The sequence below is a fragment of the Nymphalis io genome, chromosome 23 (assembly GCF_905147045.1).
Source record: "Nymphalis io chromosome 23, ilAglIoxx1.1, whole genome shotgun sequence".
Taxonomy (NCBI): domain Eukaryota; kingdom Metazoa; phylum Arthropoda; class Insecta; order Lepidoptera; family Nymphalidae; genus Nymphalis; species Nymphalis io.
Window position 1 is genome coordinate 1,289,837 of NC_065910.1, and position 23,097 is coordinate 1,312,933.

Consider the following 23,097-nt stretch of genomic DNA (forward strand, 5'->3'; position numbering starts at 1 on the left):
CTTTGAAGAGAATTCAGCACGGCCCAGGTTTCGATCGAATCAAAGGCTTTCTCATAGTCCACAAACGCTAAGCAAAGTGGCTGGTTATACTCCTCAGTCTTCTGTATAACTTGCCGCAGCGTATGTATGTGGTCTATGGTGCTAAAGCCTTTCCGGAATCCGGCTTGTTCGGGTGGCTGGAAGTCGTCAAGCCTTTGCTCGAGACGATTCGTAATGACTCTCGAAAACAACTTGTAAACATGACTCAGCAGTGAGATGGGCCTGTAATTCTTCAGAAGGGTTTTATCACCCTTCTTAAAGAAAAGTACCACCACACCTCTGTGCCATGCTTTTGGCGTTTGACCTTTGGCAATGACGGAGTTAAAAAGCCTCTGAAGAGCCCTGAGGATCGGTGTACCACCCGCCTTCAGAAGCTCTATTTTCACGGCTATTCTATTGTCAAAATTATTTGTAAAGTATACTTACATTCGATCTGAAGCCTTCTAATGTAAACACTAGACCATCGAGGCATTTAAACTGAGTATCATAAACATCTGTTTCAACAGCTATTACCGATAACATGGAATTACTTCTATTTATTTGGTAATTCACTTGCATTGTACAAGAGTCCACACACCAAACCTTGCCACCCGCCGGAACAGCTGCAAGGCTTGCAACTAGGTGTCGCTGCAAGGCTTTTTCGGTCATCTTTCAGCAACATCTAGCTTGACTTGCGCCCGCCTGCTCGTGCTACCGTCGACTTGAGTACCCGCTCATTTGCAAGAAGAAACTCGAAGGAAGAAAGAAATTGCATATTTCTTGCCGCCGATAAGGTTTTCCAACTGCTAACGAAATGTGAAGCTTATCTAATCCGACGACGCCGTTCTGTGTCGAAAGAACGAGTTTAGTGTGTAGACTCCTTGCTATTTATTATCTTATCAAACAACATTATTCATTTCATTAGTTAGATCTCATGAATCTTAATGATTATTGCGAGTTCAAACCCGACAAGCTCTGAATTTTCATGTACTTAATTTGTGCTTATAATTCCTTAACTCTTGGCATTGAAAGAAAACAAACAGTAAGTGGTGGACCACTTATCATCAGGTGGCCCAATTGCCGCCCATAGACATTGGCGAGGTAAGAAATAATAACCATTCCTTATCTCGCCAATGTGCCACCAACCTTGGGAATTTTATGTCCCTTGTGCCTTTAGTTACATTGGCTCATTCATTCTTCAAACCGGAACGCAACAATACTAAGTATTGCTTTTTAGCGGCAGAATATCTGATGAGTGGGTGGGTGGTACCCACCCAGTCGGGCCTGCATAAGGCCCTACCGCCAGTTAAAGCCCTTACAGCAGCGTGGTTGAATTAGCTTGAAATCCAATGGAGATTCGGTCTAGTCCAGCAATAGGATGTTTGTGGGTATTGTTTGAAATAAATACTTCAAACAATCCTCAGTTATTTATCTAAGGTAAATGCGAATATCTCTAGCAAACAAATTTATCTAAATATTTTAGTGGATTTTCATGTATAATTTTTGCAAATTTTATTTGTCTTGATAAACCTTATCTAAAATGATAACCCATCGTTCAAGTACGAGGGGTTAAACGAGATTGTTTAGTAAATAATAATGTATTATAACGATAGTCTAATGGGTTTTGCGGTTTATGGGTTTTTTATCGTAATAAAAATGACGGACTAAAGATAAGTCGTTTCTCTCTGTTCTGACTTGATACGGCTCTAAGGACCAAATTTTAATATTTCTATTTTTTTACAAATTTTAATTTTTTTATTTTAGTTGAAGGTATGTAACTTGTAAAGCGTCAATATACATTTGGTGTGATACTAACATAAACGTGATTTAAATAAAAAGTAATGTCATCTATTATTGTATTATAGTAAAAAGTAATGTCATCTATGTAGCAAAAAATAAACATTTATATAATGACAATAGCTTTGACAATCTTAGAAAGGTTATATTTATGGTTTAAAGTTTAGGCAGTTTTGTGAAACAGTGTTGCAAGTGTTGGTATAGACTTGTTTATTTCGATACCAATCAGTTATAGTGCCTTCATCATAATCCTGCTGCATTGTTGTGTATTACATTAAAAGGGTGAGTGAGTGTAAGTGTAGCTAAAAGTGCAAGGTATTTTGAATCTCAGATGCTATATATATTTTTATTTAACTTTTATCCAAATTAAATATTGCAAAATTTTCCCCTAACATATAATAGTATTTTGCAATTATATGAATAGTACTCCCCCAATCTCATCCCGTGGGTGTCGTAAGAGGCGACTGAGGGACGGGGAAAAGGGGGGATGGGCAGCAGCGTCCCCCCTCCCATAAACATCTTACCCCCTACTGCGCTCGCCAACACGCCTGCCCAGCGCGGCGAGTATGGGCAAACCCCTCCCTAAATGGCAGATGCGCCCAAAAAAAGGCCCCCAGTTACCGGCAAGCCCGCTAGGCCCGACCAAGGTAGCGGTCGCGGTATCGGCAGTGCAGGGGGTGCTAAGAATCACCGGTTCACGGCAGGCTAACGACTGAACATGGCAACGTATAATGGACGCTCGATGAGGCTGGACCATCACCTCGCCGAATTAGAAGTAGAGTTAAGTCATATAAACTGGCATATACTGGGGTTATCTGAAGTCCGAAGACAGGGGGAGGACACGATAACTCTAGAGTCCGGTAACTTACTCTACTTCCGCGAAGGTGATAACCTCTCCCAGGGTGGTGTCGGTTTTCTAGTCAAAAAGGATCTCATTAGCAGCATTGTGGAAATCAGTAGTGTGTCGAACCGGGTAGCGTACCTTGTCCTAAAACTTTCCGACAGGTACTCCCTGAAGGTTGTACAGGTATATGCGCCAACTTCGACATACTCTGATGATGTGGTCGAAGCGATGTACGAGGACATCGCAAAGGCCCTCAACGACACCTCGAGGGCCCACTACAATGTTGTTATGGGAGACTTTAATGCTAAAGTGGGAGTACAAGATAGCGGTGAATCGAAAGTCGGACCTTACGGCTTGGGCTGCAGAAATCACAGGGGGCAAATGCTGGTAAACTTTCTCGAAGCGCAGGGGCTTTTTTTGATGAATTCTTTCTTTCAAAAGAAGCCTCAGAGGAGGTGGACCTGGCGAAGCCCCGATAACGTGACAAGGAACGAGATAGACTTTATCATTTCGAATAAAAGGCACATATTTAGAGATGTTTCAGTGATCAACAGGTTTAATACCGGAAGTGATCACCGCTCGGTTCGAGGCACTCTAAATATCAACTTAAAAGCCGAAAGATCGTGAATGATGAGGTCTACTCTCCGACCTACCATGCTCCAAGCTGCTCAAGGCTCCGAAAAGTTCCAAATGGAACTTCAAAATCAATTCACCGCGTTGGAAACCATAAGCAGCATTGATGAGAGAACCGACACGCTGGTCAAAATACTGCAAAACACATCCCGCAAGTGTTTTCCGCCACAGAGAAGAGACAACGCACCAAAACTCTCTGCTGAGACACTCGAGCTCATGAGAAAACGACGAGAACTACCATCGTTTTTGTCAGATAAGGCCTTAAACCGAACAATAAAAACGCTGACGCGACGCGATCTCCGACGCTCCAATACCCGTGCCATCAAGGCTGCGATTGAGCAAAATCGGGGATCGAAAGTGTTCGCTCGCAAGTTTGGGAGGCCGCGTCTGACAAAACTTAAAACTGAAAATGGTGGGGTCGTTACCTCTAGGCCTGAGATTATCGGAGAAGTAGAGAGGTTTTATGGGCAGTTGTTCTCTTCAAGATCGGATAAACCCGTGGGAATCAGTATTGATGACCAGCACGCCCCTCTTATGCGCCATTACTCCGAGGAGCTCCCGGTCGTTGACCAAGGAGAGATTAGGGCGGCTCTAGAACAGCTTAAAAACAACAAATTGTGGTATTGTTTTTCAAGAAAGGTGATAAAACCCTCTTGAAAAACTACAGACCAATCTCCCTCCTGAGTCACGTGTATAAGCTGTTCTCAAGAGTCGTCACGAACCGTCTCGCCAGACGACTTGACGAGTTCCAGCCCCCAGAGCAAGCCGGCTTTCGATCAGGCTACAGCACCGTGGACCACATCCATACTGTTCGGCAGATTGTGCAGAAGACCGAAGAGTACAATCAGCCGCTGTGTATGGCATTTGTGGACTACGAGAAAGCCTTCGACTCCATCGAAACCTGGGCAGTGCTCGACTCATTGCAGAGATGTCATATCGATTGGAGATATATCGAGGTACTGAGATGTCTGTACAACGCCGCTACAATGACTGTCCACATCCAGGACTGTAAGACGAAGGCGATCCAACTGCGCAGAGGGGTGAGACAGGGGGATGTAATATCCCCGAAACTGTTCACCAACGCGTTGGAAGACGTTTTCAAAACGCTGGATTGGACTAGGTATGGAGTCAATGTAAACGGCGAGTACATCTCACACCTTCGATTTGCCGACGATATCGTCATCATAGCAGAGTCGCTGGAACAACTCACCGGAATGCTGCGTAGCCTAGGCGAGTCTTCCCGGTGTGTCGGTCTCGGTATGAACTTGGACAAGACCAAGGTCATGTTCAATAGGCATGTCGTGCCGGGACCGATATACGTCGAGGGGAAACCTCTCGAAGTTGTTAGTGAATATACCTACCTAGGACAGATAATACAAGTCGGTAGGAACAACTTCGAGAAGGAAGCCGATCGAAGAATTCGCTTGGGATGGGCAGCATTTGGCAACCTTCGTCAAGTCCTCAAGTCGTCTATACCGCAATGTTTGAAGACGAAAGTCTTCAACCAATGCGTCTTACCTGCCATGACATACGGTGCCGAAACGTGGACACTAACTGCGGGACTAGTCCACAAATTCAAAGTCGCTCAGCGTGCTATGGAGCGAGCTATGCTCGGAGTATCTTTGAAGGATAAGATCAGAAATGAGATTATCCGGAAAAGAACCCGAGTCACCGACATAGCTTGCAAAATTAGCAGGCTGAAGTGGCAGTGGGCTGGTCACGTATGTCGTAGGACCGATGGCCGTTGGAGCAGACGAGTCCTAGAGTGGAGACCGCGAATCGGCAAGCGCAGCGTAGGGCGCCCTCCAGCCAGGTGGACCGACGACCTTAAGAAGGTGGCGGGCACCAACTGGATGCGGAAGGCGGAGGACAGGGAGCTTTGGCGCACCTTGGGAGAGGCCTATGTTCAGCAGTGGACAACGATTGGCTGTTGATTGAATTATATGTTGAATAATTATATATTATTATTATTATTATATATGTTGAATAAACCTGAAGTTAAATTACATACTCTTTCTTAAAATTTGATCCGAATAGCTAAATAAAATCTTCCTTTTAAATATGTTTTTATATATGAACTGGCTGGAAATAAAAAAATAAGCAGGCATATAAAAAATCAAACATTAAAAATAACAAAAAAAAAAAACACCAAAATAACACGTTTGTCCAGATCATTAAAAAAAGTGTCTATATGTATTTGTAAGCTGAAAAGATCACAACACACTTTGATCTAAGCGAAAAGGCCGAGAAGCGATATAAAAAAACCGAGATGGCCTAGTGGTTAGAACGCGTGAATATTAACCGATGATCGTGGGTTCAAGCCCGGGCAAGCACCACTGAATTTTCATGTGCTTAATTTGTGTTTATAATTCATCTCGTGCTTGACGGTGAAGGCAGGAAGAAGGAAAACATCGTGAGGAAACCAGCATGCGTCAAATTTCATTGAAATTATGCCACATGTGTATTCTACCAACACACATTGGAGCAGCGTGGTGGAATAAGCTCCAAACCTTCTCCTGAAAAGGGAGATTAGGCCTTAGCCCAGCAGTGCGTCATTAACAGGCTGTTACTTTACTTTTTTTATGTATTTGTAAGAGTATTACAAAAATTTATACCTCGTATATTTCCAATTGAGAGAAACAAATAAACATCAATCAAAATAAGGATACAGGAGTGGAAGTTAGAAATACTCGTCGTTGTTTGCTCGTTCTGAAACTTGACAAACTTCGCCTTCGTACAAACGATTGGAAAGAAGCACTTGAACTATTGATTCCGTACTCTTACATCGAACTGTGGCAATCGTTACTTGACATAAGTACATCTAGAGCTACATCTAGAGAGCTGATATCAGAGGTCTCTGTTTAAGTGCGTATCCTCTATGACGCACCAAATATGCTTCATTGTTCAACTGCTTTAATTGAGATGTACGACAACGCTTTAAGTTTTCCCAAACACCGACACCCCATCAGTATTCTTTATTGCACACTCCAAGGTAATTAATCCACTATAGGACTAGTTGCGTGGACCGCTTTTGAAAGAGCGTGGTGCGGCACAGTGAATATATACCCTTAGAGACGAGTTAAATTCGAAGTTTAATCTACTACTATGTTACAATTATATTAATAGTATTGTAGTGTATATCTTTGATCCATAGACAAATTCTTATTTTTGTTATAATGTGCTGGCATTTAATACCTATTGGATGAAAAAATATAATTTTGTAGCTGCTCCTCCCCTTGTGCCTGTAATTACACTGGCTCACTCACCCTTTAAACTGGAACACAACAATACTAATTATTATGACTGATTTTGGTAGAATATGTGATGGATGTGTGGTACCAACTCAGACAGGCTCGCACGAAGTCCTACCACCAAGTGAGTGAGTTATATACTAAATATCGGGTCTATGCTATAGACCATTGAGGAATTCCTTCTTCTGGAGCCAAAGCTAGGTGTTGAATAAGATATGCTTACTGATAAAAATGCATTTTTAACGAACCTGCACCAGTATATAAAATATCAAACCAGTAGGATACGATCAACGGGTTAACCTGACTTAAACATACAAACAAATATTGTTAAGTAAAAGCTCGTAATAAACTAAATACTTAAGTTTATCAGTATATTAATTAATTAGAATTTTTACAGCAGTAGTATCTTCACGATGCATCTCTCTACACAACATGAAACGAATTTTGAAGAAACATAAATCAACCGTTTGCATAATCAATGTTCTTGAACCCGTATTCTGTAAGAAAAAAAATCGAAATTCGACGCAGAAAACGATTTTGTAAAGTCAGAAAGTGATATGCGACTTTTATTCCTCTAATAATAAAATTTAAATAATATTAGCGTCAAAATAGCAGATCAATGTAAATTTTTTTTATAGTATAGGTAGGCGGACGAGCATGTGGGTCACCTGATGGTAAGAGGTCAGCAACGATAGACATTGGTATTGTAAAAAATTTTAACCATCGCTTATATCACCAATGCGCCACCAACCTTGGGAACTAAGATGTTATGTCCCTTGTGCCTGTAATTACACTGGCGCAATCACTCTTCAAAACGGAACACAACAATAACAAGTACTGCTGTTTTGCGGTAGAATATGTGTTGAGTGGGTGGTACCTACTCAGACGAACTTGCACAAAGTTCTACCACCAGTAAAAATTAAATAACAGTGAGATACGAAATGAGTTCTTACAGCTCTGCTTTTTTTATATATTTTCGTTGTTACATTAAATCGAAAGTTTATATTATGTTTATTCTATTTTTAAAAATAAATTCTCTGTGATTTAAATTTGCGAATTTATAATGAATCTAAAATTAACAAAAACTGATTTGTGTACTGAGGTGTTCTACCAACCCGCATTGGAGCAGCGTGGTGGAATAAGCTCCAAACCTTCTCCTCAAAAAGAGGAGAGGAGGCCTTTAGCCCAGCAGTGGGACATTCACGGGCTGTTACGGATTTGTGTAAGGCTATTTAATTATATTTATTTACAAAGAAATGATGATGATGATAAAAATATTTTTAATCCAATAGGTATATTAAATACATCAAATTGAATGTAAAGCCGAGTACTAACATTTTCAGTTCCAAGTGGTTTGTTTTTAATAGGGCGTAAACATCTTCCGAGTTAGTTTCTAATTATATAAGGCGTATTCTCTTCTTTTTATAAACATGTTAAAATTTTTAAAAACTCTTTAACAATTTTCAACGTTGACGTGAAAATATATTGATTTAAATAGACCTCGCGTGACGACTTTTGTTAAACCTCTTCGCTGGCATATTGAAATTATCGGAAATCCGTTTTGGATCCATCAGATAGAGTTCTGAATTTAACCTTAAATAAATTTTTAAATAATAAAGAAAGTTAATTTGATAAAATAAATATACGTGACTAAACTAAAAAATATGCGTCTCATTCAATCGTTACATATAAAATGTTGCACTTAAATTCGATTTAGAAATTATAAAAATCGCATTTTTCGCAAACTATTTATTCAGGCGATTTGCTAATGACTCGGTTATATTATTTACTATAAATAGTTCTAGATTCATCTATTGGAATAGACTATAGAAAATGAAATAAAATTTTATATGGCAATTTCAACAGTGATGTTGCACATACAAATGTCTCTAGTTAATCGCATATTTTGTTCTAGAAAGTTCTGCAAACATCTGATGGAATTTTAATTCAATCCGCTGATAACGTATTGCCGTTGGATAACATATACGGAAGTATGTTGTAGTCAAATTTGACATTGAAATTGTACCTACCTTAAATAAATATCTAATCCGTTCAGTGACAATAAAATTCTCTGTTTAATCGTTTTTATTTTTTAAAAGCAAATATCTAAAATGATCAACGATCGTTACAATCGACATCGCGCGTGACGTTTAAATATTCAAAATGGCGGATTCCGGTGCTGTCATACTGAAATATTCAAAAATAAAACTGCGAATCTGCAGTTTTGCATATGGTATATTTTTCTAACGGTGTTTGATTTTAAATCAACTACGTGTAAATCATGTTTTATATGAATCTTACCATCCCAGTTCTGTTATGAAATTAAATGTAACTCATCCAGTTTTTGAGCTTTCACTACCTTTTCCTGGGATAACAAATACCTGGCTAGTTTTTGAAACATGGTATAAATTTACAATATTATTTATTTTAATATGATTAATTAAAATATATTACATAAAATTTAAGTGAGCAGCTTAATTTGTTATTTTTGTGTTTATTTTTGTGTTATCGCTCGTGTGTTGTACACTGTTGGTAGAGCTTTGTGCAAGCTCGTCTGGGTAGGTGCCACCCACACATTAGATATTCTACCGCAAAACAGCAGTACTTGGTATTGTTGTGTTCCGGTTTGAAGGGTGAGTGAGCCAGTGTAATTACAGGCACAAGAGACATAACATTTTAGTTCCCAAGTTTGGTGGCGTATTGGTGATGTAAGCGATGGTTAACATTTCTTACGATGCCAATGTCTATGAGCGTTGGTGACCACTTATTATCACTATATATCACTTACTATAAGCTCGTCCACCTTCCTATATAAAAAAATATAATATTTAAGTTTGTTGATCTTGTTTTCTCAAATATTTAAAGTGAATTGTATTCTTTTTTTTTAAATAAATTCTTAAACCGTAAACCTTAATATTAGAATGTTAAAAATGTATTCTCTAAAATAGTTTTCGTTTATTCCTGGTAATTATCATTTGCAAATAAGTATGTGTGCATATATAACTAGACTCTCTAATTCCACATTCTCATAATTCGATGAGACTGCGAAACCTGACACGGCTGGAAATACTTAAGACACAAGAACAGACAAAGCCATATATATTTTCCAAGGCCTATACTAGATACTGTTAAAACAAACAAACAAAAGACCAACGAGGTAGCAAAAATTTATTATATAATATGGTATATTATATAATTAATATATATAATTCCTACTAATAAGAACGTATAAATAACACTTGACATTCTGATTTCAATGATTTATTTAAATCGTTCAATCAGAATGAATGTAATTTGGAGAATTTCTCGAATTTAATGAATAAATTTCGGAAAAATATCCATCAATCAGCCATTCAATCACGCTCTTTGGGTATAGACGAGGCTCACTTAGTGTTAAAAATTCAGAAGTTTCCAAGTATAGCCTTTGGAATTATACATGAGCGACGATGTAGCGTCGAATAATCTAGATAAAATAGTTACGATGAACTGATAATATAGAATATATTATTACTTATGTACTTTATGCGTATCACTTACGATCGATCAGCGATTATTTTTTGTTGAAGTAATCTCTTTTAATTCATAAAAACAGGATTGAAATAGTAACCCGAAATATCCCATTGCTGGGATAAGAGCTCCTCTTGATACACTTGAAGCTTATTCCAACACGCGGCTCCAATGCTACTGGTGAATACACACGTAGCATTTCATCTCACGATGAAATGATGCATTCCTAAAGACCTTCACATGTATATTTACATGTGCATGTATATCCTAACTATATATATAGTTAGGATTCACATGTTATTGTAAACACATGAATAAATCGAATGCAAATATACAATCGGATCGGGAAGCGTAATCTGTGTTTATAATTCATATCATGGATGGCGGTGAAGGAAATCGTCATGAGAAAATCTGCACGTGGTGATATTCTCTCACGTGTATAACCACTAACCCGCACTGGAGGAGTTAGTTGAAATAAGCACCCAAACATTCTCTTTGAGAGGACATGTATTCATTTAGAAGAACTAATCTGACTTCGATTAACGATTTAAAAAACTAGATATTAGATATGCTATAATCCTAAATAGTATTTAGAAATGCGAAAGTGATTTTTTTATTTTATATATTATCGCTTTCACGTCTTAACTTCAACCGATTATCATGAAATTTTGCATACGCATTGTCACAGTACAAAAAAGAACATACCTAACACCTGAACAACACCCACCTCCCGCTCACATGCCGGCGAAATCGTGGATGGAAACCAGTACTGTATATTATTATGAAAAACAAACAGTATTCAAGATTTAAATTTCGTTGTGTACATAATCTATTATACCACAGTTATGACAGATGTAACTCTGTCAGGGCATCACAGCAAAGCTACATACACATACAAGCGATTACGTGACGTCCCCTGAAGAAATGGTGAGGATACCGCTGGTTTTTTAGTGGGTATTCCAGTGCTCTCAAGTTTCAGGCGACGTCGAGTCCCACATACCCTACACTTCACTTCATGTGGTGGAAACGCGTAAATGCGTTTTTCAGCGAAATAAAAAATATGAAATTCTGTTGAAACATCGGGAAAAAAGTATAAAAGTAGTCAAATCCAGAATCGAAAATAAAAATATATATAAGCCAATAGTGAAAAGTGGGACGTATATATTTTAAATATTTATCACGGTTTATTATCGCTGTTGTAGCCAAACGATATTTGGAAATACTGTCTCTGTATTATGCGTTGGCTATTGAATGAATTGTTATCAATGGTGCTAGGTTAAGCTCTGCATCGATACGTGGCGGTATAATTTTGAAAATTGGGAAATACAATGGTTTTGTCGGGAAAGTTTTAATAACTACATACCTTTCCATGTCACACTTTATGATTATATAATAGCTGAAAAAAAATCCTTTGTTACATTATATATATAATTCTCGTATTTATTATGCAGTTCGGAATGTTCTGAGAATCCCTCAGGAGTCCTGAGAGTTGGGCCAAAAAAAGTTATTGGGTTTTCCTGTCAATAAATTCGCAGCAGCATCTCAGAATCATGTTTTTTGGATTGTCAGTGCTGATACTTTTTTTGCACTGAAAAAACGCATTTGTCTCACGGGAACAGTGGGGGTTATGTGGGACTCACCAGTGTCCAAAGCGCCGAGTGCGCCGAACATAGGAATACCCACAAAAAAATCAGCGGTACCCTTTCCGTCTTTACGAGGGGCGCCACGGGATCGCTTGCGCATGCTACCGAAATGCTCGTCAGTGCTGATACTGCCATAACTCTACAAAGCCTAAGGCCCTATGCCTAACATTTTTCAGTCGTTTTTTATTTCCGTCCCATCATAGTATGTGGATGAAAGAACAGGAGGTGAACTTATAAGTTACTGTAATATCTCCTACGCAGCTCCTTTCACTCAATCGAGTATGTTTATTGTGATCGTAATTAGTTAGAAAGACACCATCATACTAAAACACTAATCTTTAATATTCGCCAACTCTGGGTAGGTGTCACCGCTCATAATTTTCCCGCCAAAATAAGCTTATATGTATTATTGTTGCTTGACTTGAATGATGAATGAGGCAGAGAAGTAAAATAATTACCATTTGTCTGTTTCCAAATATAAATTTTTACTCAGCGGTTAAAGATAGGTATACAAAAGATCATGCATGTTATTCTACCTACAGTGAGACAGCGATTGTCCATGTTCGTCCATCTAACTACAGCGAAACAGCGTTTTCTCATATATTTATTTCCACGTAACTGCAGCGAAGCAGCGCTTTCTCATATATATCCACTTAACTGCAGCAAAGCAGCGCTTTCCGATAAAATATATCTAATTGCAGTGATTCAGTGCTTTTTCATATAGGTAGGTATTTAGAAACCTTTCATGCAATGGAGCGTTTAATATCCATTACTTATGCATTTTTATTTAAGTCTTATACATATAGTGCATGTCACTTCATGTGCGGCATCGATGTCGTTTAGTTTTATTTCATTTCAACACGAAAGAAACTTTGATCAAAGAAATTTTTACAAGATTTTTACAGCGATGGCTGATCAATAGCGCCATCATCGTCTTAGTTATGTAATTTAGGGTTCATGCCGTAATAATAATCAAACTCATTCTATATTGATTACAGAATTAACTAGGTAAACTAACAGTTTCATTTTGGACGAGTAACTCTTCACGATACTCACTCTCCAATACGACAGTCCACTTGCTGATATTACAATAACAATGACGTCACGGTGTTTATCACTCTTACTACAATAGTCAAATCGGTAACTTCTTACGTAAACAATATCGTTTTCCACGACTAGTATATATATTATGTTTATTCTTTATAAGCTGTTTGTATGTTTTTGACACTGCGCTTTATATTAAAGTACGTGTAGGTTGTTTTGCTTATTTTGTTCAACGTTTCGACAGTTGAACGTATCGTGGTCACGAGCTGACGGTCAGCGAGGTGGTATGATCGTGTCATAACCCGAATGAAATGCGAAAAATTTATGGAATGGTGTCTTATATTCTTAAATTGTTACTAACAACATGAAAGTTTTTATGGTTTAGGCTAATTAATGTAAAAATAGATGACGTCATTATATACATATAAATACAGATAAATAAAATTGAAGTGTATGTATGTAAATAAAATGATAGTGATTTCAATATAACAGCTCCGTTAATATTTAATATGGCTACTTGGGAGTTCGAAAGGTATAATTTATGTATCTAATTCAAATATATACGTCAGAATGGCAGATTTTGAAGGATTTTTGTCACAAGCTCTCGAAATAGGCGAACTCTCGGATTTTGCTAGTTTTTAATATATAAAACAATTTTTTCTGACAACAAATCTTATTCCTACAGAGAAAGCGTAATGGTAATATAAACAATTTAAAAGATAAATAAAATTACATAACATAACAATATGAAAAATGTTACGATATTTGCAATGGGTAATAAAAAAAGTTACAAATATTGTGTTACGTAACGAAACGGGGTATTTGTTACAGTGAAATATTACCCGCCGAACTTTCGTGATAGATCGCGCTATGTAAATATTAGCCTTCACTATAAATACGCCGCATAAAGGGATTGGGCGTGGACATTAAAATATTGAATACTAGTTTTACTCACGACTTCCCTCTGTTGCTGCGCGAAAGATAGACATTTTAACATACATTTTCGCATTTATAACATTACCCGTGTTTATGTTCCTTTATTATATATATATATATATATATATATATATATATATATATATATATATATATATATATATATGTCGTGGAAAAACAATAATTTTAATAAAGTTGTTGACTTGATTATAGTAGTAATGGGTAAACGCGGTGGCGTCATTTGTTTTTGAAGCCACGTGGACAGAGTCGTGTTGGAAAGTGGGGGGACTGTGTAACAAACACTTGCGTTTGAGAAACCAACCAGTCCACACCTCCAAGGCGAAACTGTCGGTTTACCTACCTAGTACCTATACCTAATTATAGTGGATTGTGATTTGCAATAATAAATCTTTGGTTATACCTACATCGAGTTCATTTTTGATACAATATCGTGATGGACCCCGTACCACCAAACATAGACAAAGACAGCTCTATCGCTCAGCCGTCGCTGCCGCCGACATATATATATATATATGTCGGAATGTTGTTAAGATTACAGTTATTTCTCGCATCAGACATGGTAAATACCTTTGACTAATGAGGGTAGAGGTTTTCGAAGTGATACGAAGACAATAATTATCCACAGTTTGATTCGGTTCACAATAATTGTCTTGATAATAAATCATAAATCTTTAATAAGATAATTTGTATAATATATAATAATAATAATAATAATGACCGATTTCGGTCACGCCAGTCAATCTCAAGAGAGATTAGCCAACTACGCAGGAGATATTATAGTGCACAAGTGTGTGCGCAAACACAGGTGCACTCTCTATTCCCTAACTCCCATAATTCGATGGGATGGCAATCCGACACGACTGAAAAGTCGTCAATTATATTAAATATATTTAATACAAAACGTTACAACAAAAAACAATGCATACATTGATCAAATCAAATACGTTCATTGATCAATTGTTGCGTTGCAGATGAACGAACAGCATACTTTCGCAAATATATATTTAAGAGTTTTTATCAGCGGTTATGTCTCGTATGTTTTTCCAAGATAAGAAGTAAGCTTTGTCAAACTTTGATTATAAGCTACCTCTGTGTAAAAGCAGACTAAGTGTTGCTACTTTACTTTGTGAAAAGAGACAAATCAATACACTTTTGCATTTATATTATTTATTAATACTAAACTTTTTTAACTATCATATAATAGGATAAGATAAAAAGTATCTAATGCTAGTCTAGCATATGAATTAACATGGATGAATCAAAAATCATGTCAACCCTTGATATTAATGAAATACCAACCAAAACCAATTTTGAATTTATAATATCACGACTAATATCCATATAATTTTCCAATGACACTTTTCCATCCCCTACAGGAGATACAGTTAAAGAATCAAAAAAATATCCTTCATTCAAATGTAAAAAAAAATTAAGGCTGCATAACCGTTTCAACAATTTCGTTTTTTTAACGTGACTGCATTGAGTTGATAACGTCTACATGTCGCTTTTGATAAACGACCGTTTGACTACGTTATCCAATGTTGTTCAAATATGTTAAAATTTATACGCTTTGCTATCAATTATATATTCTATTTTACTAATATTTCTAACAATTCAGTATTAAGCAACATGAAATTGACGCTTATCACATCAATAGTTTACATTTAAAGCGGGTGTAACTGTGAAGTATGGTTACCTATATAAAAATATTATAAAATACAAAAAATGTACTCATTTTCCGTGCAAATGTTAGTAGTAACAATATATAAATGTTTCTAAGAAGAAGGATTGAGCTTCAACTTCTATTCACTGCTCCTCGAAGTGTGGATTGATGCCATGTGTGGCGGAATATCGTCTGTTCCTTATAGCCTTCCTCGCAATGTTTTCTTTAATCAAGCACTCGGGAATTTCATTATAGTTTGCTGAGATTTGAACCCAAAATCTTTGGTTAAGATCTAAGTAATCTGTTTATCTCGGCTCAGACTCGTAAGCAATATTAGTAGTACTATAAAATTTTGTCACTTAATATTTGGATACATAACATAAATGAGAAATAAAATGCCAAGTTCTATAAATGCTAGAAAATAAACTTTCTTATTAAAATTATTATAACACTTAAAAATTATAATGTCATAAATTGCAAAGTTTCAGTTGAATATTAATAATAATATTTATCTGAAAGTTTGTCTAGTTAAAAAAAGAAGGGTTGATTAATTTTTCGTCCAGAGAATCTGAATAGCATTATATCCACCATTCCATTCACTCTTGATTTGTAAAATATTTTTATTTATTGCTGTTTTTAATTTTGTATCTTGTATACTTATTTAAGAACTCAATCCCATTCAATCATCATTGATAATTTTTAATAATGTAAATCTTCGACTATCTGTAAACCGTAACGGCTAAAGGCCTCCTCTCTCCATTTTGCGAGGAGAAGGTTTGGAGCTTATTCCATCACGCTGCTCCAGTGTGAGTTGGTGGAATACATATGTGGCAGAATCTCAGTGAAATTAACACATGCAGGTTTCCTCACGATGTTTTCCTTCACCGTAAAGCACGAGATGAATTATAATCACAAATTAAGCACGTGAAAATTCAGTGGTGCTTGCCCGGGTTTGAACCATGATCATCGGTTAAGATTCACGCGTTCTTACCACTTTTTTTTTCACGCAGTGGAAACCTTCAGTACCCAGCTCCCATGGGGGGGAACTGGGTTATGAGGGATTCTTCTTACCCGCTTCTTACCCACTAAAATACCACTGGGCCATCTCAGCTTCGATTATCTAAATAATCGAATTTTATCCGAGTTAATTTTACTGCAACAACAAAGCAGGATTGTAAAAACCTTATAGTTATGCATCTACTTTAACACAAGCTCAGAGAAACTTGAGCCGAGATGGCCCAGTCGTAAGAACGCGTGAATCTTAACCGATGATCGTGGGCTCAAACCCGGGCAAGCACCACTGAATTTTCATGTGATTATAAATTTGTGATTATAATTCATCTCGTACTTTACGGTGAAGGAAAACATCGTGAGGAAACCTGCATAAGTCTAATTTCACTGAAATTCTGCCAATTGTGTATTCTACCAACACGCATGGTAGAATAAGCTCCAAACCTTCTCAAAAAGAGGAGAGCAGGCCTTTAGCCCAGCAGTGGGATATTCACAGGCTGTTACGATACGGTTACGGTCAGAGAAACAAATAGATCTGAGTGTGGTTAAATATATATATCTATATTATGTTATTATATAAATAACTTACGTATATATATTGTAAGTATTATATTCTATGTTTTTATATTTGGAATTAAAACCGACATACACTGCAAGAAACAACAAAGTAGAAATACGAGTACGTATTTAGTTACATCCCAATTGTTTATGAACTTGGCTGACGTCCACTGTTTTACGCGTTCATTGTATTATAAGATATGCATGGAAAGTTATTCGTCAGGAATTTCGACATGGATGTACAAAAATGCTATCCTGTAAGAACTTACATGAATGTTATAAATGTACCGTAACCGTACCGTAACAGCCTGTGAATGTGCCACTGCTGGGCTAAAGGCGTCCTCTCCTCTTTTTAGAAGGTTTGGAGCTTATTCCACCACGCTGCTCCAATGCGGGTTGGTAGAATTCACATGTGGCAGAACTTCAGTGAAATTAGACACATGCAGGTTTCCTCACGATGTTTTTCTTCACCGTAAAGCACGAGATGAATTATAATCACAAATTAAGCACGTGAAAATTCAGTGGTGCTTGCCCGGTTTTGAACCCACGATCATCGGTTAAGATTCACGCGTTCTTACCACAGGGCCATCTCGGCTTTTGAGGTGAATGCTTTAGAGGTGAATGCTTAATCGTTATTAAAATACAATAAATTAAAAAAGAAACGAAAGCAATCTTCTATTCAAACCATGTCCAAAAATAAACAAGTTGTCAAGTTGATTTAAAACTCAATTGAAAGATTTGACTAACACGGTATGTGTAACATGCAAAATTAAATAAAATCTGTAATAGAAAATTCCTTTAAAATGATGAATGTTATAAATGTAAGCAATGCTATTTTGATATCTATATTATTTGAATGCAAAGTTTATTATATTCAATGTCGTATATTATCACTTTCTTATGTTTCACGATCATGCACTGTGATGTGTTTATTTGACTTTAGTTAAAATAATAAAGAAAAAACTTAGTTGAATTGACGCAAAATTGAATAATTATCAAAATAAATAAAATAATAACTTTAAACGGTTCATGAATATTTTCTGACTACTACTTTGCAATTCGGACCAGTAATTTAAAAATATTACGAGATATTTAAACAATGGCATGGAAAAATACGCAGGGCGTGTAAATACGAGCACTTATAATTGTACAGTCGAAAAGATCGGTTGGCGAATGTTTATAACCCATTGATTAAAAAATAGAACGGAATAAAATCATTTCTTTTCCGTGTTGAATAAGACATCTACATTGCATTAATTAATAAAATTAGTTCTATATTAATTCTCAAATATACGCTTTGCTGTCTCGAAATTGAAATAAATCATTAATGTTTGTTCTTTTTTTTTCAGGTCAAAATGTCGTGAAATAAGAATATGAAACCGTCAACCAATTTTTGACAAAATGGCGGCAAGGATCTTTTTTCTCCTTCTGGTGCTTCTGGTGACTGCTGTAAGTATTTATTAGATTAGTTAAATTTATTTTATAATTATAATAAATCTATCGGATCGGATAATCATCCGTATTGTATTAATTTATTAATAAAACTATCGTTATTATAATAGCCGACGAGGTTTTGCCGACAAGCCGACAAGGGTTGAAATACACTTCTACTGATATAATAAAAATATTAACCATTCCTTACAACGCTAATGTGCCGCCAACCTTGAGAACTAAGTCATGTCCCTTGTGCCTGTATTTTCTCTTACTCACTGACCTTTCAAACCAGAACACAAAAGTACAGGGTAGTGCTATAAGCGGGAGAATAATTAATTGGTGTTTGGTACGTTGGGAACGGCCTTGCACAAAAACCTACCTCAATAATAACTTATTTCGCTGGCTATTTTAAGATTTGAGGTATTTTATTCCAAGCTTGTCGTTTATAAACCAATAACTGATTATATATTTGTAGTATTTAAGAATTAAAAAATTAGCTCGATTTGACATGTTTTATTTCTCACACACGAATTCAAGTCAAAAATACAATTTAAAATAATCAAAATCACAATTTCAAATTATTCTTTCTAAAATCAAAATTTACTTTTTTTATAATAACCGCGTTACAAATACTATAATATTATATAAGGATTTCGCATTTTGACAATAAATATTAATTCATACACCATTGGAGTTGTTAAATATTTTATTCAATGACAATATAAAAGTTCGTTTGCAGGTCTTTTTTTTATTAACTGACAGACTGTTACCTTGGATGCCTGTATATATGGAGAGTCAGCTAATGAAATTAAAGGGACAAGGGACATAACATCTTAGTAGCCACGGAGGCATTGAACATAGAAGTGGTTTTTACTTCTTAAAGTAGCATTTACTATTCGACGAAGTAAAGGCATAATATTTACATAATATTCACGTTATCCGACCGGAATCAAATTGACAAATACTGAGATTTAATTAACAATTGTTGGCTTGGGTGATATTCTAAATGTCGAAAAGCTATTCGTTTGTTTACAAATACCAAAGGATTTTAGTATCTGTTGCTGATTCTCACCAAATGTCTGTGTTGATTATAGATTAAATTTCACCATTCAGAGACTTGTTTAAATAAGTAATACAAGACTGAATAATTCCTTTTTTTACAATACATATATTGCGTATTTACGTGTTTATGTGTGTATTATTCAATGTAGCTTATAAAAAACTAGCCGATGTCCTTCCTTAGGGTTCAAGCTTGCGTCTTACCAAATTTCATCAAAATCGATTCAGTGAAACCTGTGAAAACTGACTAACAGACAGAGCTTTCGCATTTATAATATTAGTATAAATTTATTGTCAACTAATTCAAGATAAAATAATAAAATTGAAATTATCTGGCAAGTTGAACATTTTTTTTAAATTGTTCTCACAAGTATTCTTTCACAATAAAGGTTTGTTTAATATGTTCAAAGGATAATAAATCGTATAAACACTAGTATAAGTAAGAATTTCTAAAATATATCTATGAAAATACCTTCCGTTTTTCGATGTTCCACGAAATGAATATAATTTGTTCAAATATTTCTCTCCAGCTTAGGACACATATCGAACTTAACTCTCCTTTTCATCCACATACCAGGATACCATGGGGTATGGCATTTTGCGGAAAATGTATTAAAAAGTAGCGTTATCTATAAAATGCCGTTTTATATTATAACAAACTTATTTAAAAAAATATATTTTTATAGAGAATTTGATCGTTAGCCTTAAAACCCTATAAACTTCATCAAAGGAAATATTATAAATTGATTACTATTATAAATAGCGCTATATGTGTTTGGACGTTTGTTACACAATTATTTTTGAGTCGATGTCGGTCTAATAGAGATACTAGTCGTGAAGAGGCATCTTGCGGGCCGGCAAGGCGGGGGCGGCTAGTGCAGAACATTCTTCCTGACTGTACTGGCCGTCGTCGCGTTTGGACTCTACTACCACTTACTATCAGGTGGAGTTGGCATTTGTCTTCCCGGCGAATATAAAAAAAAGAAGATACAAGGCAACGATGTCATTGAAAAGAATATAACATTATACTTATTTTTTTATTTACTTGCTGTGATACCAATAACTGCCGGCAGATGTCCCACTGCTGGGCTAACGCGTATTTTGCAACGCTGTTCCAATGCGGATTGGTTGGAAACATGTGGCAGATTTCCCTTCGACACTTGGACCGCACAATGATTACCTCCACCGCCGAACTAAATTTAAGCATAATATAATCCTGTGGTGCTTTTCTGGTCTTGAATTTTTATACACAGTTAAGATTCACATGCAGTCCTTCAGTCTGATATTAACATTAATACATATGTTAACATTATTAAATTCTAGTCACACATGACGATTTAAAAATAACGCAATATGAATTCCATGTGACCTGAGCTAAAAGCACAGCGCTCTGATGTAAACCAAACAAGCCATTATCGAAGATTTTCACATATTCCCCTCAAACATACGGAACGTTTGAAATACTTCTTTTTGATTCGACGAAAAGATCAAAGACTTTTCATGGAAAAATGAAAAATTGCTCAAACAGATTCAACGGTCTTTGGCTGATTGCAGTGAAGTAAAATATTCTTATTGAGTAAATACTGGTGATGTGTTTTCAAATCGTTACGCTATCGGTAAAGGTTAAATTGTATTTAAACAGCATTTACAAATTGTTCAAATAAAAAGTGCGAAAAATTTATAAAATCAATGTAACAAACCAGAGTATTTCACTAATATTATACGGTCATACTAATAAATTAATTCATAAATAGCTGACCTTTATTCCAATTGCAAAACAAAAACCAATTTGTATTTCTAATATACTGAAAGATATATAAAATAATTTTAAGTGCGTTTTTTCTTGATGATTTCAAAAACTATTATCTACGTTTAGTATATTCTATATCTTCAATATAATCTACTCGCAATCTACTCCATTGACAGAATTCATTATTTACGTACGAAATCACAAAAATCATTAATATGTTCCAATTAATCCATTAAATCCAAAATGACATAAAAATCCGAAACGAAAAAAAAAAGCTTGTAATCGATTTATTCTTATCGATATCTCGATTAAAAGGAAGGACAACACTATCCCATTTCGATTTATTGCACAAACTTTATCCAGTGAGTCTATAAAGGTCCTCGGATCCATGATTTGGCGTTTATTGACTTCTTTTGAAAAAGCATGTTTTTGACATGGCTTTATGATTATAATAAGCTTTTGATCGTTTTACATAAATGTCATAATAATAATTAAGTCGTTATATTCAGTTAATCTTCATATTTCCATTCCTTTGGAAGTCAAAGAATATCGCAACGATATTTAATATAATTTTTGGAAATAATTTAATGAGTCCTTTACAGGCATGGGAGTTTAAATATTGCTAACTTCCAATCTTTAGTACTTAAAAACCCAATAAATTTATGTTTACCCCACCCCGGGCTTGAAACCAGTACTGAGGGATCTATGGCCTTATAAGCAAGCCATTTGATCATTTGATTTGATTTGATGAAGTGACATAAATTTTGAATCAGGTTCTATGTATTATTTAGAATAAGTAATAAAAGTAAGTTTATCATTTAAAATTTACTATTGAAGTCACATTTTTTTTATAGCTTTAACAAAAATGGTAAGTCTCGTTGTATCTAGAGATGAGAAATATTAATGATCTTGAAATAAAACAAACGCTCCGTACCAATATTGGTATAACAGATACATCGTGTATTTCTCTTAATCATAACATAATGTAAATGACATTCATGATTTAATCAGAAACAATGACTGTGTTACAGTAACAGCCTGTTAATGTCCCACAGCTGGGCTAAGGTCTCCTCTCCCTTTTGAGAAAAACGTTTGGAGCTTATTCCACCACGCTGCTCCAATGCGAGTTGGTGGAATACACATGTAGAATTTCAATGAAATTGGACACATCCATCGCGATGTTTTCCTTCACCGTCTAGCACGAGATGAATTATAAAGACAAATTAAGCACATGAAAATTCAGTGGTGCTTGCCCGGGTTTGAACCCACGATCATCGGTTTAGATTCACGCGTTCTAACCATTAGTTCATCTCTGCATATGACTGTGTTATTGTAGCAAAAGATCTGCATAAAACTATACTTGAACTACGATAACAATGTCTAGACGAAACTAAAATAACATAGTAATTGAAAACAAATATAGAAGCTAATAATTGAGGTCAATGTATTTATTGACAGACTCGCTGTCAAATAGTCAATAGCCGAAAACAAATAAAGATAAAATTCTTCTTAATATAATATTTTTGGAAGACTGATCGAACCATTCAATTGCGTAAAGGTGATTCCAATTGCAAGAGGTGTAAAGGTAAATAAATAACTGACCTTGAAATAATTTACCATATTTGGTCGAATAGAAACTGATAATTATAGATTCTTGATAACATTTCGCTTAGAATTTCGCCGAAATTTTTATCGAATCTTTAGAATTAAATTTAAGATGTATACAAATAGATAAGTAGAATAGTGTTGTATTATAAATAAATATATTTTAATCAATAACTGTTTGTACTATATAATACAGCAGAGCTATAAGCAAATGTCATGAAATCTGTACTCGTTGTGCATATGAAGCCAACAATAATAAAGAATACGTGACGTAATGAATATTTATATATTAAGCTAAAAAACTGTTTTGCTATTAAAGTCGT

At 35.6% G+C, this 23,097-nt stretch overlaps 2 protein-coding genes across 2 annotated transcripts in view; one reads left to right on the plus strand and one right to left on the minus strand.

The window, feature by feature from the left end:
- Positions 1 to 548, minus strand: part of LOC126777644 (uncharacterized) — a 37,680-nt gene extending 37,132 nt beyond the window's left edge. Inside the window, exon 1 of the mRNA XM_050500757.1 lies at positions 466 to 548. Coding sequence (XP_050356714.1) covers positions 466 to 511 — 46 coding nt within the window. The 5' untranslated portion in view covers positions 512 to 548. The remainder of the gene's footprint in view (positions 1 to 465) is intronic.
- Positions 1 to 23,097, plus strand: part of LOC126777720 (protein madd-4) — a 418,598-nt gene that overhangs the window by 238,881 nt on the left and 156,620 nt on the right. Inside the window, exon 4 of the mRNA XM_050500874.1 lies at positions 18,276 to 18,375. Coding sequence (XP_050356831.1) covers positions 18,328 to 18,375 — 48 coding nt within the window. The 5' untranslated portion in view covers positions 18,276 to 18,327. The remainder of the gene's footprint in view (positions 1 to 18,275; positions 18,376 to 23,097) is intronic.